At 50.5% G+C, this 14,689-nt stretch overlaps 5 protein-coding genes across 5 annotated transcripts; 3 read left to right on the forward strand and 2 right to left on the reverse strand.

Annotated features, from left to right (window-relative positions):
- Positions 1 to 575: 575 nt before the first annotated feature.
- Positions 576 to 2,118, forward strand: PFICI_09331 (uncharacterized protein; the record flags this gene model as incomplete). The annotated part of the gene is made up of 2 exons (XM_007837912.1): positions 576 to 1,058; positions 1,123 to 2,118. The coding sequence occupies 2 exons, from the start codon at positions 576 to 578 to the stop codon at positions 2,116 to 2,118; spliced, it is 1,479 nt and encodes a 492-aa protein (XP_007836103.1).
- Positions 2,119 to 2,558: 440 nt separating this feature from the next.
- Positions 2,559 to 4,945, reverse strand: PFICI_09332 (1,4-alpha-glucan-branching enzyme; the record flags this gene model as incomplete). The annotated part of the gene is made up of 5 exons (XM_007837913.1): positions 2,559 to 3,549; positions 3,604 to 4,462; positions 4,515 to 4,614; positions 4,674 to 4,798; positions 4,855 to 4,945. The coding sequence occupies 5 exons, from the start codon at positions 4,943 to 4,945 to the stop codon at positions 2,559 to 2,561; spliced, it is 2,166 nt and encodes a 721-aa protein (XP_007836104.1).
- A 1,536-nt stretch (positions 4,946 to 6,481) lies between these two features.
- Positions 6,482 to 8,341, forward strand: PFICI_09333 (uncharacterized protein; the record flags this gene model as incomplete). Its single annotated transcript, XM_007837914.1, has 2 exons — positions 6,482 to 7,146; positions 7,204 to 8,341. 2 exons carry the CDS (start codon positions 6,482 to 6,484, stop codon positions 8,339 to 8,341), a joined length of 1,803 nt encoding a protein of 600 aa, XP_007836105.1.
- A 928-nt stretch (positions 8,342 to 9,269) lies between these two features.
- Positions 9,270 to 10,096, reverse strand: PFICI_09334 (Cytochrome c oxidase polypeptide 5; the record flags this gene model as incomplete). Its single annotated transcript, XM_007837915.1, has 3 exons — positions 9,270 to 9,353; positions 9,428 to 9,621; positions 9,865 to 10,096. 3 exons carry the CDS (start codon positions 10,094 to 10,096, stop codon positions 9,270 to 9,272), a joined length of 510 nt encoding a protein of 169 aa, XP_007836106.1.
- Positions 10,097 to 11,379: 1,283 nt separating this feature from the next.
- PFICI_09335 (uncharacterized protein) lies at positions 11,380 to 13,149 on the forward strand (the record flags this gene model as incomplete). Its single annotated transcript, XM_007837916.1, has 1 exon — positions 11,380 to 13,149. One exon carries the CDS (start codon positions 11,380 to 11,382, stop codon positions 13,147 to 13,149), a length of 1,770 nt encoding a protein of 589 aa, XP_007836107.1.
- Positions 13,150 to 14,689: the final 1,540 nt, after the last annotated feature.

Here is a 14,689-nt window from a genome sequence, read left to right on the forward strand (position 1 = left end):
CCAATTACAGAGCCGTCATTGGGCAAGGTCTTTGTCCAAAACGGTACATGCATAAAATTTGTCCAGTCCTATATTGGCGGTATTGATAATATTATAGGACAGTTCCACACATCTATAATGTCCTGTAGAATTCCTACCAGGCAGAGGCATTACGCAACCCCCCAACCAGAGATATCTCAAGGCAACAACTTCATAGGCTCTTTCGAGGTTTGGGGGGTCTGTCAATTCCATTCTAGGTATTTAGTAGTGGTGCAGCGCCCTGGTAGCGCCGTTCCTTCGGGTCCGGGGGTCCCCCAAATGTGCCCCACCCTCTCGCCTAATTCGGATGTCGAATTTGGTCTGTCCAGGAACTAGACGCGCTTTCTGTCAAAGTACGTGCTAAATGTATGGTAACAGCACCAACGCGCAACCACCAAAAAAAAAGAGTAGAGCTCAGCTCACATGCTTGTTGAAGTTTGACCCGTGCCAATTTGGTCAATACCAGCCCACTGTAAACAGTCATGCAATAAACGACCACCAAGCCTTGATATCGTGTCTATTAGCAGTTCGTCCTGGGGTTGACCTCAAAGACAGCCATGGGCTCGCTATTCCAGCTCCCGGATGAGCTCATCGCAACTCTCTTCACCACATTTCCAAGCCGTGAGCCCCAGATCCGGTCCCTGGCCACACTCGTCTACCCTCGAGCAGCACCATGTCGCAACTTGATCATACACGGCACTGAAGCCACCGGCAAGAGCGCCATCACGTCTTCTCTCTTGGCTGTCCTCAGCGAGGACGACAATACGGGTCTCGACTACGCCATTGTCAAGTCGCCCGAGTGTGTGACGGCCCGGCATCTTTTCGAGCGGACAGTTGACGCCGTCGCCGATGCGCTGAAATGGCAAGCTCCTGTTGGGCGGTGCGAGACGCTCGCCGCCTTGACGGTGGAGCTGAGCAAGATGTTGAAGTACGTCGAGAGAGGAAAATCTTGGCGGTTCGTGCTGGTCTTTGATGCCATTGACCGCCAAAGGGAAGCGCCGCCAACGTTACTACCCGCACTGGCGAGATTGTCAGAAATTGTACGGCTCTTGCAATTAAACCTGTTGTCAATTGGGCCTACATACTAATTGGATTCTTTCTCAGATTCCCAACTTGACCACCATCTTCATTCTCACAGCACCACTGCCGTCTACCCTCCGCACTTCAGGGACGCCGCATTTACATTTCCCACCTTATACGAAGCCGCAGTACGCAGCAATTCTTTCAACATCGCCCCCGCCTGCATTGCCGAATACTACGCAGCAAGAGACGACGGATCTCTACGCCAAATTCGTGGCGGCTGTTCACGACTCACTCACACGTGCTGCCTCGCGAACTTTGCCCTCCCTAAAACAGGCTACTGCCACGCTGTGGCCTCGATTTACTGCGCCCGTCGCCGCTGGAACACACAAGGCCAAGGAATTCAGCAAATTGATCATCCTTGCGCGCGTATGGTTACAAGACGAGTCTGTGCTAGCACCGGGCATTGTCCCGTCTGCAGTACGGCCTGTGGGTGTCTCGAAGTCTGCAACGCCAAGCGGCACGCCTCAGAAACCCGCAAGCACGACTGCAACCCCAACAAAGGCCAATGCTGGGGCAATCAAGACGGGTACAAGCACTACAGACCTGGCTGTCCTGCTGCCACGGACGGCGAGGCTGCTGCTCGTAGCGGCCTACCTAGCCTCGCATAATGCACCTCGCCATGACCAGACGCTGTTCAGTACTTGGCATCATGGCCGGCGGAAGCGGGGCGGAGGTCACGTTAAAAGTGGCCAGCGCTCCAAACACCGCAAGATTGCGCGCAAGCTACTCGGCCCAGGCGTCTTTGTGCTGGAGCGTATGGTGGCCATCTATGTAGCCCTACGGCGCGAGCAATTAGGCGATGGGGGCAAAGGAGGCAGCGCCCTGGGTGTTGATGCCGATGTGGGCATGGCTATTGCCACGCTGACAAGCTTCCGGTTGCTCGTTAGAGTCGGCGCCGGGGCTGGCGCAGGTGATATGGACCGAGGTGGGCGATGGAGAGTCGGTGTCGGCTGGGAGGTGGTTAGAGGTGTGGGACGTGGCCTTGGGCTCGAAGTTGAGGAGTGGCTGATTGAATAACGACCAATGGATATTATAAACACGCGAACTATTCCGGACTTATAAGTGCCAAAGAGAGGCAACCACAATGAGATACCCCCTGCAAGTACAAACTTGCCATTGACAGTCAAGATTACTTGGATATGTATATGACAGATCACTCGTGAACCACCTTACTGTTATTGAGATTGCAACAGGATGCAACGACACGGCAATTGCAGTCGTAATCATTTACTGGCGTAACATGATTTGATTTAGTTATCATAATTTTTCAACATGTTTTGTGACCTGTAGGCGGCATTGCCGATCCCATCCTTTTCTATCCCTGTTCTAATCTGTGCCTCCCACAATGATCATCTTGCCGCCAAAAGAAATGAAGTCTATACACCAGCTAATAGTTGACACGCTCAGTGCGCCATCAAACATGTGCCATAGAGAAGGTCGCACTCATGCTCAGCCAGTTAGGCAGATTCGAGCGCAAGAATGATGGCTGATCGGGATGGAATATAAACATGCGTCCAGTTCTGGCGTCCGTTCCATTCCATTGCCGTTGTGAAAAATCGGGTGTTCTCGTCGATACGACCGTGACCACCATACTCCTTGCTGTCGGTGTTGAGCACAACCTTGTACGTACCCGGCTGGTCGACGCCAATTCGATAGTCGGTGTAGGAGTTGCTAGGGTGGAAGTTGAAGATGAACACGACGCCGGCACGCTCAAAGATAATGACCTTGTCGCTCTCATTCTTGAGGCTGATATATGCCTGTGGGGCGTGTAGCCAGCCGTATCTCTCCTCGGTAAGATTCATGTCGCGATCAAAGCTGTTGAGGTCCTTGTAGCGAAGCAAGTGGTCCTCGGTCAGATTGAGCTGCCTTCGAGCATACCAAAAGCTGTTGTTGTTCCCTTCTCTGGGGAAATCCAGCCACTCGGGATGTCCAAACTCATTGCCCTCAAAGTTCAGGTAGCCTTCACCACCAAGGCCATGAGTCAAAAGTCTAATCATCTTGTGCAGCGCCATACCGCGGTCAATGACGGGCGTCAAGGGCGAAAGAGTAGACATGTTGGTGTACATTTCCGCATCACAAAGATGCATCATCAAGGTCTTGTCGCCGACAAGTGCCTGGTCATGTGACTCGGCATAGGCAATGGTCTTCTCGCCATGCCGGCGGTTTGTGAGAGTCCAGCAGATGTTGGCCATATCCCACTCTTCGTCTGTCTTCTCCTTGAGAATCTTGATCCACATATCGGGGACAGCCATGGCGAGTCGGTAGTCGAACCCAACACCACCAAGAGACAGAGGTAAGCATAATGCTGGCATTCCAGAAACGTCCTCGGCAATTGTGATCGTCTCAGGGTATAGATCATGAAGCATCTCATTGGCAATCATCAGGTAGACCACCGCTTCCTCATCAACTCCAGCACCAAAGTACTCGTGGTAGCCACCAGAGAAACCCCTGCGTCATGTAAGTATCCATTAAAAATGCATGAAAGAGCCAAGAATTACTTACGTTCCAATACCATGGTGGGTGTAAAGCATACTGGTGACACCATCGAAGCGGAAACCGTCAAAGTTGTACTCGTCCATCCAGAACCGCAAATTGCTCAACAGGAATCTGAGGACCTCATGGTGGCCGTAGTTGAACAACCTACTGTCCCAAAGCTCATGCCGACCTCTCGCACCTTCATGGAAGTAAAGATGATCTGTGCCATCAAACTCATTGAGGCCGTCGAGTACATTCTTCGAGGCATGGCTGTGAACCACATCAAGCAGTACTACCAGACCAAGACTATGGGCTGTATCGATGAGCTCTTTGAGGTCCTCGGGGGTTCCATATCTGCTACTGGCAGCAAAAAAGTTGTTGATTTGGTAGCCGAAGCTGGCATAGTACGCATGCTCCATGACAGCCATGAGTTGGATGACGTTGTATCCCAAATTCTTGATTCTGGGCAGCATACTGGCAGTAAACTCCTTGAATGTGGTCACCCGTGTCTCGGGTGATGAGATACCAACATGTGCTTCGTAAATTCTGGCGCTCAGAAGCTTCTTTGGTCGGGCATGCTTGAAAGTGTACCTCTCGGCTGCTGGCGGGTTCCAGAATCGAGCGTCATATGCAGGAGACACAGAGAGGTCCTGAGTGACATACTTGATCCAGGCTGGTAGTCGGTCGATTCGCTCTCCACTCGGCTTGGTCATGGAGATCTGCCATGTTGTTAGTTTGCTAGCTGCTGTGTATTTTTTGAGCGTGCAACCTGCCTTGAGCTTCGACTTGTGTGGAATGGCTGGCTCCCCATTGACTGCTGGGAGCACAATTTCCCAAACGCCAAAGTCATCCCGCTTCATGGGATGAGATCCTCTGTCCCAACCATCTTCCTAGTGTCAGCTGGAACGATTCGTGGAGCTCCTCGAGAACGGACTTACTGAAGTCTCCAATCAGGTAGGCCTCGGTGGCTCCTGGAGCCCATTCTCGATAGGTAATCTCATTGTCTTTGCCGACAATAAGTCCAAACTTCTCGGCTCCCTTTGCGCAACGAACCGAATTAGCGGAGGCAACCCAGGAATTTATAATGTGAGACGAACACGAGAGAACTTCTCCACGCCACCTTCTGTTTCGTTGATCGTCTTAATCCAATCTTGAGCCTTCGCATATCTTCGCTTCAAAGTGTCCTGGAATGGCGCCAGCCAGGGATCAAGCTGGACAACGCCTGGAGGGGGTGAGTTAGTACGAAAGGTCAAGTTCCCGGACGCGAGTCATTCATACCGGTGCCGTCTTTAGGAACCTCTTGTGGTGCACCAGTCGACGCATTCGGGTCCAGAGAGTTTGCTGAAGCTTCTGCCAACGGAGCTGCCATGTCTGTTGGATTTCGAAGATGTGTTTTGAGGGAAAATTGAGTGAAAGAGGAGCTCTTCTCTGGCAGCGTTCGAGATGATTGAGCTTTTCACTTAGGTAGTCCACAAAGTAGCTAGCGACCTTGGAAAGCTATGGGCCAGAACCGGGGTCAAGAACCAACTCCAGCGAGGGGCGCGTCTCTAAATACAGTTTTGACAGAGCTGTGAGACACAATTGTATATTTGTGGTACTTGTTGCATTGAAGTCTCTTGCGTTGTATTTCATTTAATCCCTCCCCTTCATTGCCAATCGAATTTCACGCAAGTCATAGTCTCAATGAGCACGGCAGAAGGTAGAGGGGGTAAACTCGCTAGCTTTATGACGTCGAGGGGCAATCAACAACGACAAAATTCAACGAAAATTATCCCTGCAGCTGCGGTATCAGCAGCACACCCAACCACAGCTTCAACAGACCCCTGGCTGGCAACCAAGAGGAGATTATCTGCTCGCCGCTAACAAGACTACACTCCAGTGACCAGTTGCCACCTATCGCCCAGTGCTCCATATTGTCACAGCGAGAATAGCACCATTTATCACCATTGGCTCTAATCTGGGGTTTGGGTACGATTATGGGTCTGGGGCAGGGGCTGGGGGAAAGACAAGAGGAGGGGCTTGCATGTTGTGCTGTCGTGCAAGCCCAGGAAAAAAAGACGAGCTCCAACGAGACGCAGATCAAATATTTTCAATGTGCATGAATAATACTTCTTACTGGTCGACACCCAAATCACCATGGGATTGTTTTAAAGTTCGTAAACCCACGACAGCTTGAGCACTGATCAGTTTGCTAGTATCGAGAACGGTTCAGGATTAGTGGCGGCTCTTAGCGGCTCATCCCACCAAATTTCCCCGCCGCAATGGTGCACCCCGCAGAGTCTAGACAGCAGACAGCTGGGAGCTTTAACGAATAGCCAGTGAACCGCCCCATTCAATGGATATGACGGTACCTAAACAGGCATGATCGAAACACCAAGGCCCAGGGAGTGATTGATACTTGTCTATACACATCTTCGTTGCATCGTCACAATATATCTTATACTTGAAGAATTACATTTCATTCTTTTTACAACTTCAATTGAGTTTCTCCGACCGCTTGCCCGTGTTACATATGTAGTCCTCATGAACAAGGAAGGTACTGATATACGTACATTCTACCCCGCTTCCGGCGCGCAGCGGCTTAACAGTACAATGTACAGAGTAATGATCAGCTGACGCACTGCTCTCCCAACTGCGATCAACGGTCCGATCCAGGAGCACTGCTCGTCCTTTTCCACTTCCATACCTGTCAAATCTGACTTGTGCTTCATCTTTACCCTTGGATCTTGGCAACGCTTCATTGAATGTGAATGCGTCACTTTTTCTGCAGCGACTTTCATCTTTGCACTACCAAAGCCTCATTGCGACTCCAGCGAATGCGCCTTTGGTAGCTGCGGAGCCGCTCCCTTCAATAGCCGCCCGCTGGAAGGGTTTGGGGGTTCTGAATCTCGAACGGTCAACCACCATGTTGTCGATGATAAAACGAGTACGGGCGGCTCCCGTATCCATGCCATTGTCGAGTTTGCGCTTTCGAGGATTTGCGACATCACTGCCTCTACGAACAGCACCTCGCCGAAGCCGAGACCTATCATCCAGCTTCTCCAACACATACGATCCGGACGAGGAGGGCAGGGGGCCCATGTTTAATAAGAATACATTCGGTGTGCCTAAATTCTACCCCAGAGATCTAAAGAAGCGGGTGGACGAGTACGTCGTCGGACAGGACCGTGCCAAGAAGACTATATCCTCCGTTATCTTCAATCATTACCAAAATATCAGGCGAAGACATCACCAAGAGGAACAAGAGCGCAAGCGTGAGGAGAAGCTACTCCGACGTCATGAGGCAAGAGACAGGTTTGCACGCGAAAGGGAAGGAGTGCATCCTGTCGAAGGTGCGCCGTACTATCATCCGGTCCGCCGGAGCTATGCTGCTGACGAAGTCTATGAAGACGAATTTCCCGGCCATAATGAGTCGGTCAATGATCGCGCGCACAAGGTTTGGCAGCATCGAGAGGAGGAAGATGATTTCTACATTCCGGAAGATCCGAGTAGACCACCCCCAGTCAAGATCGACAAGAGCAATCTGCTCTTGCTGGGCCCAACAGGCGTCGGAAAGACTTTCATCGTAGAGTGAGTAGCAGACGCAACAATTCACTGATAGCACCACTGACTGATCCACGTCTATAGAACGCTCAGCAAGAAGATTAGCGCCCCACTGACCATATGCGATTGTAATTCCTTCACACAAGCAGGCTATATAGGCCAAGACGTCGAGACCTGTATCGAACGATTACTTATCGAGGCCAACTACGATATCAAGGCATGCGAGCATGGCATAGTGATACTAGATGAGTTTGATAAGATCGCCAGACGAGAGACTATGAATGGACGCGATGTGGGCGGCGAGGGTGTTCAACAAGCGCTGTTGAAACTGGTGGAGGGATCCAAAGTCACCGTAAATGTCAAAGACAACCGATCCTCGTCATCCCGTTCCGCGAGCCCCATCACGACCAACTACAGCGGACCTGGCTCTACATCGTCTAGCTCTGGTCCCCAGACCCAACCTCCTCAATCTGGCAAAGTTGATCAGTACACGATCGACACTTCGAACATTCTCTTTGTGTTCTGTGGTGCTTTTGTTGGGCTTGATAAGCAAATCCTGAATCGAGTCTCCAAGTCGTCCATGGGTTTCGGTTCTGAGCTGCGTAGCCGAGCAGACGACTCCAAAGGCCGAGCCAATCTACCTCTGGATCTTTTCAAACATCTCCCGCATCGACCAGCGAATGAAGAGGATAGATCAACTCTGACGCCATTGGATCTTACAATCCCGGAAGACCTGCAAGGCTTTGGGTTCATACCTGAGCTAATTGGACGCATCCATAATATTGTGGCTCTCTCTCCCCTTTCCCAAGATGATCTCTTTAGGATTCTTACCGAGCCAAGGAATAGCCTCGTTTCTCAGTATACTGCTCTTTTTGAGACGTATCCATCAACTTTGGCCTTTACACAAAAAGCACTGCGCGCAGTAGCTGAGCGTGCTGAGAAATCGCGAACCGGAGCGCGTGGTCTGAAGATGGAGATGGAGCGTGTACTAGCTGAAGCCATGTTTGATGCTCCTGTACCGTATGTTCTCGTGACGGAAGCTGCTGTGAGAGGTACAGATAAGCCCTGCTATTGGGGGAAAGACGGCAAGTATGAGATGGAAAGGCGAATCAAGGATGAAGATGGCTCGCTGCCGCACGATAATACTGGGCATGGTGCCCGGGAAGTTGTGTCAGGCACAACTTTTGAGCAGTATAGGCAGGCTGGAGAGAGCGGCGCATAGTGATCATGTCCTTGAGGGAAGCATTTGCGGACAAGCTATTATTGGCAGTCCGTATGGAGTTATGGGTTTTCTGCGGCATTCGGCGAACGATTTGAGCAAGATTTCTGATGTTCAAGTGCTTGCTTTTTCGCGTCGGCATGGCATAGCATTGATTCCGAAAGCGGTATATATACGCCACTGAGCCCTGGTTGATCTGGGGTGTTTTTGTGTATAGGCCAAGTGCGTTTGAATATACAGCCCCACGGGTATAATTGTTCAATCTTCTGTAATGTCAGTACATGCCAATTATAATTGCTTGGGGCCTTGACCTGCCACAAGACTACATACCATCTGTGTATTCCAAAATCGTTGAGACAAGGGCTAGTCATGATTGTTTCCTGGAGTTTGACAGGTCAGTTGATAGGCAGAACATGGGAAAAGAACAGCCGTGATGAGTCAAGACAGGATCCGAAATAGAGCCTTTTCTGAACGATATGCAACTTTCCATTTATACATATGTACAACTGGCCACCTATACATCCCCTGCGACTTCTGCCCACTCCTAAACGTGTCCCGCTTCCTCGCTAGGAACGATACAGTGTTTTGGTCTTTTCTGTCTTGTTCTTAGATAGAATAGCCAACCCAAGCACCATCTAGTGATTGATGTATTTTTATTGTTTCTTTTTTTTGGTGGAATTTCTCCTCTCGATTCGGTACATGTCTCTCTTTTTTTGTACACTGGTGGACCGTTGTTTTTGTCGTCGCTTTGCCCTTCTCTCCTGCCTAGCCGTCCGTGCCTATGCTTTCTCGAGCTTGCCTGTTCTTTCTAATGACAAAGGGAAACTTGTAAATTTGGGTACTAATTTTGGCATTTTTCGAATCTCATCTCGATCGACGGGTTATCATTAGTAGAGTAGTAGCTGTCGATGCAGCAGCGGCCATAGCACGCTTAGTGCTTGGGCGGCGACTGAACCATACCCTTGCCCTCGTAGCCGGGCGAGGAGATACCGGTAAGGGGTTCTGCGCGTTGGGCCTATTCAAAGTTGCCGTGTTAGTAACAGTGGGCACGACAAGGTGAGCCGTGACGTATGAGAATGAATGACGCACCTTGACGAACTCGTTCGAGGCCTCCTGGTACTCCTTGGTCATGGTGGACGGGGCGGGCTTGGCGAACATGCGCATGGTAGCAAAGACGGCAAACGAAACACCAACACCGATGGCGACGTAGAGGGCGACCTTGCGGCCCTCATCGGCAGGAGCCTGGGCACGGGGACCGTGGGGACCGAAAGCGATCCAGTATGCTGTTGGTAACAAATCGACGTGTTAGCAATCTTCTCTTGTCTGGATGTGTGACGTATTTATCTGGTGGTGCAAAAAGACCCGTCCGAGGCATATTCCGAAAACGCGACCCCACGAGCTCCATGGGTCCGATTGAGGCCGATGCAAGCTCAAGGACCTCATCCAAAATGCTCCCCAAGTCACCGCGGGCCGCTCGGAAGCATCGTCTTGTCCCAATTGATGCCAGGAAAAAGTTTCTCACGTACCGGCCTTCTTCTCCTGAACGGTAAGCTCGGCCCAGTTCTCCTTCATGCGATCCCTCAGAGCCATCCAGAGCTCGGCCTGCTCGGTGCTAGGCAGGTCCTCCCATCGCTTCTCAATGTTGGCCAGGGTGGGCTTGGAGATGGCGTGCGTCGAGGCGGCGGCCCTCTGGACCATGGCGAGGCGTGCCGAGGGAGCGGCAGCCCGGGTAGCGCGCAGCAGCGAAGTTCGCATCATGATGGGCGATTGTGTGTGTGTGAGAATATCGATGTCGAGATCAAAAAGAGAAAGGGAGTGGAGATGTGCCCAATTGGTAGGGATGGTCGCAGGCCGGATGTTGGGTGAACGGCGACGTTTTTTTGCGGTGGTGGGTGCGTCGTTGTTGTCGTGGAGGAAAACGGGTGGTGTGATGGGCTGGGCGTACGAATTGAGGTCGGGATCTAATTGCGTTTTTTTGGTTCGATGTGTCAGGCCACTCGGGCCATACATTACCTATTGCTGAGGTCCCAATGGATCAGGAGCTCCAGTTATGACCCACATTTGATGCCTCAGGCTACCAAATTCAATTCGGCTGCGCTCGAGCTCCTCGTCTTGTTTGGCTTTAGCTCTCTCCAACAAGCCATACATGCAGCACATTATGCCCAGTCTGTCCAAACTACCCGAGCTTATTACTGCTTTTCGTCCACTCTCAGCACATGAATTGCTCACTGGTTTAATGTAGGTAGGTAATGTACCTGCCTTAGCTATGTAGGTGGCCCGGTACCTACATAATTTCGTCGTCTTTACATGTCCAGTCCAGCTATCTTTCGGAACATCCGGTATGGCACAGCATCTGTATTCACCACAAAGATTGCAGTTTATCCCAGCTAGAAAGGCAGGCCTCTTGTATTCCGAGTCTTCTTTTTATTATCTAGGAAGTCTTGAACATTGCCAAGACAACATCAATCATCGAACTCACATCACTTACACCAGCGGCAGCTATAGGCGGTCTATCCTGCATCTACCACGGATGAAATATTCATGGTTTATGGCTCATGATTGCCTTTCCCTTGATATATTTTCAAATCACTTGCTATTCTCATGATTTGAAATGTTATTGGTTCACCTGTACAGTGCATGTGAAAGTGCTCCTCAAGTAGTCGAGAACAACCATGCCAAGTTTAAATGCTTCTTTATTTCATATAGGTACCATTATCGCATTTTTACATCGGGAAAGGCCTTTGCTACATGATCTGGATGTATTGGAATTATCGAATAATATCAAAAGATCATAAGTATCTAGTTTCATGATCCATTGTGTTGTATGGCCAGTATACTGATTAGCAAATCACGTGACCTCGTGCCAATCTATCTTTGATTGAAGACGCGTCAACACAAACCGCGATCAAATTACATTCGGTCACAGATTCAATACAATGAGACGCTCTTCGAGACTCGCTCTCGAGTCAATTGGCAGCCCAGTCAAAAGCGGTGCATCTCCAGCCAGTCAACAGCAGACACGCGTGCGAAGGGCGGCCAACATGTCCAGCACAAAGAGGAGTAAATCCAGCGATTCAGACGCGTATGAGAGTAGCACCAGCGACCGCGATGAGGCTGAGCGGGCAAACAAGAGACGAAAGACTACCCGTCCGGCCCCAAAGCGGAGCAATGGAAACCCAGGAAGCGTGCAACAACTCTTGAGCGCCGATGGTGCGCCGTCAGTACCCATTGAGCCCTGTGCACTTCCTCAGCGTCAGCATATTCTGTCATATCACCGGCCTCTTCTGCTAGATCGGCGACATGGTCGCGACGCGCTTCTAAAGTGGTTCGACGGCACTTCTGCAACACGCGGAATGCCATGGAGGAAACCGTGGATCGATCCGAGTTCGGTTCCCGACCCCGCTGCACTGCGCGAGCAGCTAGAGCGGCGCGCCTACGAGGTCTGGATCTCCGAAATCATGCTCCAGCAGACCCGGGTCGCAGTCGTTATTGATTACTGGAACCGCTGGATGGAGAAATGGCCGACGATTCACGCCCTGGCGGCCGCGAGCCCCGACGACGTCTTGGCCATGTGGCGAGGTCTTGGATACTATAGCCGCGCCACTCGGATCCACGAGGCGGCGAAGCTTGTCTGTGGCGACTCGGTCATGAAAGGCCTGCTCCCCAGTGACGTGGTCGAGCTGGAGAAGAAAGTGCCCGGTGTTGGCCGATACACGGCTGGAGCAATCACGGCCATTGTGTTCGGAGAGGCGAGTCCAATGGTTGATGGAAATGTACTCAGAGTGCTCAGCAGACAGATGGGTGTGTTGGGAGACGTAAAAACCGACAAAGCGACGATCGACTTGCTATGGAGTAGCGCTGATGCTCTTGTCAAAGCCGTCGCTAATGATACAGAGGTCGACGAAGAAGGAGATGTGTCGAAAGACCGACCACGAACAAGCAACCGGCCAGGGCGATGGGGTCAGGCTCTGATGGAGCTGGGGAGTACAACTTGCACACCAAAGCCAAATTGTGCGGCCTGTCCTATCACGGCATCGTGTCGTGCATATGGAGAAGGCCTGCAGTCTGCCACGAAGAAGGAGAAGTTGAAGCTCGAGACCCCGCCTGCTCCGACTGACATCGAAGATGTGTGTACATACTGCAAACCCTTTGAAGAGTATGCGGAAATGGACGGAGATGAGGAGGGGACCTCGACCAAAGTCCCTACAAAATCCAAAGCAGGGACAAATGCCAAAGATGGAAAGAAGCAATCGTCTCTATCGTCCTTCTTTACATCGCAGAATGGGTCCAGCAAGACGAAACCAAAGACTGCTACACCTTCTACCGAGCCCGATGCAGCCACCCTGGAGAAAATCAGTAATCACGCGCGCAAATTCCCCGTCAAGACCATCAAGAAGGCCGTCCGCGAGGAAGAGACTCTCGTTTGCGCGATCCGGCGCAAAAGTGACGGGCAATATCTCATCCAGAAACGACCAGAAAAGGGACTCTTGGCAGGCTTGTGGGAGTTTCCATCACTTTTGTTGCCCGAGGCAAAGGAGACGACGACAAAAAGCAGAAAAGAGACCGCGACCAAGTTTGTTCATGAGCTCGTGGGCAACGAGGTCAAGCATGTTGGCGAGCTTGGCAGCATACCGTGGCTGTTTTCTCATATCAAATTAACAATGCATGTTCATCTGTTTGTGCTCTCGGATGAAAAGTCCGCTGACGCAGAGCTTGGTAAGAGATCTCGGTGGAGCGATGATGTAGATTCCGAGTCCATGGGTACCGGAATGAGAAAGTGCTGGACAATGATTCAAGATAATGATACATAAGACGACTCGAGCAACACATAGACGCATAAATAGAAAGCGAATGTACAAAATACATGTCATTCTCACGAACATTATTGATTTTTCTATCCATGCTGAATATTGATTGATGTGGACGAGCTTGGTAGTGGTTCTTGAAGAGAATTCTGGATTATCTAAAAATGTTCAAATTCTCCCGCAAACACTTCTTGTCTCCGAGGTATGTCGATGACATTTTATGATAATTAGGGGGATTGAGGCACTTTCGTCTCTTAAGCCTTTCAGTGCAGTCCACGCTGTGGTGCACGTGCTTTGTAATGGCGGCGAAGCATCCTGTCGGGGTGATCAGACACTCGTGTAGACAGATCGTTGTGAGATGTCAGGGTTCCATGAGGAATGGGGTGCCGTCAAAGCGATGGACCAAAGAAGCCTCGCTCTATGAGACTGAGATCCTTTTCATTGATAGTGTTGATACAATGGTGACTCCTCATCACGACTTGGGCGTCTGCGCCTGCGATTCAGCGACTTTTGCGCTGGCAACGGCAGCATTCTGAGCGTTGTTCTTGTCAATAGCTTGCCTGGTAAAAGTCCGTTAGCATCGTGGGTTCAATCCGACATGGGGAATGTTGTTCTGGTTACTGGTCTCTCCTCTTGACCTCCTCCTCAAGCGCAGGTTTGAATATGTACTGAGCATTAAAGATGCCAAAGCCCACGGCCAGGACAACGGGGATGGCGCTGCGCATGAAACTCATATTGGCGAGCCCGTTTGATGTGGCAAGATCTAAAGGGAGGATGGGCTGGGTAAACTGTCGTCCAGGCGTTTCCTTGATTAAAGGTCTGTCTCCGTAATGAGTAATGGCCGATGGCACGGAATGACGGCCAGTATCGTAGAATCCGGGGTGTTTAGATTCACACCACCCCTTGTATCTACGCTTTCGCGAGGTTCCAGTTGATGATTTTCAGAAATAGTGCTAGCTTCAGCAGCTGGGCGCCAGCTGGCGTGCAGCCAGAATCCAGATAGTCTTGTACTACGAGGGGCATGATGACTTTTATCAATATATTCTGCCACAAAACAATGTTTAAATGACTTTTGGTATTCTATTAGCTTGAAATGCGATTCTACGATTGTGTTATATTACATGAAACTCGTTTATAGCCTCGTTGTGATCGCGGCAGGACCACCCAATGTATAAAACGCGCAACGACTAGGAGATTGAGAGGCAGCTATGCCTCCATACAGAAGATAATTCAAAAGTAGATTGAATTTTGCTTACTGATTTCTTTTTTCTTTTCTTGCTTTCTCTTCGACTACTGAAGACTCAAAAAGACCAAAAATTAGAGGTTTACTAGCCATTGAACAACCATGAAGTACCGCCTTCGAGAGCTATTTGCGACGTATAGTTGGGCTATATAAGCGTACATGGGCTAGAGTTTTCTAGGATTATATTTATGCGGAATAACGCCTTATTGGAACGTTAGACTGACCAAGCAGAGAGTCCCGGTTCCATGTATCCTACCGAGAGTTATGGATCTGCTAACCGATTGGCTTACACCGGGTACGTAG

The sequence above is a fragment of the Pestalotiopsis fici genome (genome assembly GCF_000516985.1).
Source record: "Pestalotiopsis fici W106-1 unplaced genomic scaffold PFICI_Scf_6, whole genome shotgun sequence".
Lineage (NCBI taxonomy): Eukaryota > Fungi > Ascomycota > Sordariomycetes > Amphisphaeriales > Sporocadaceae > Pestalotiopsis > Pestalotiopsis fici.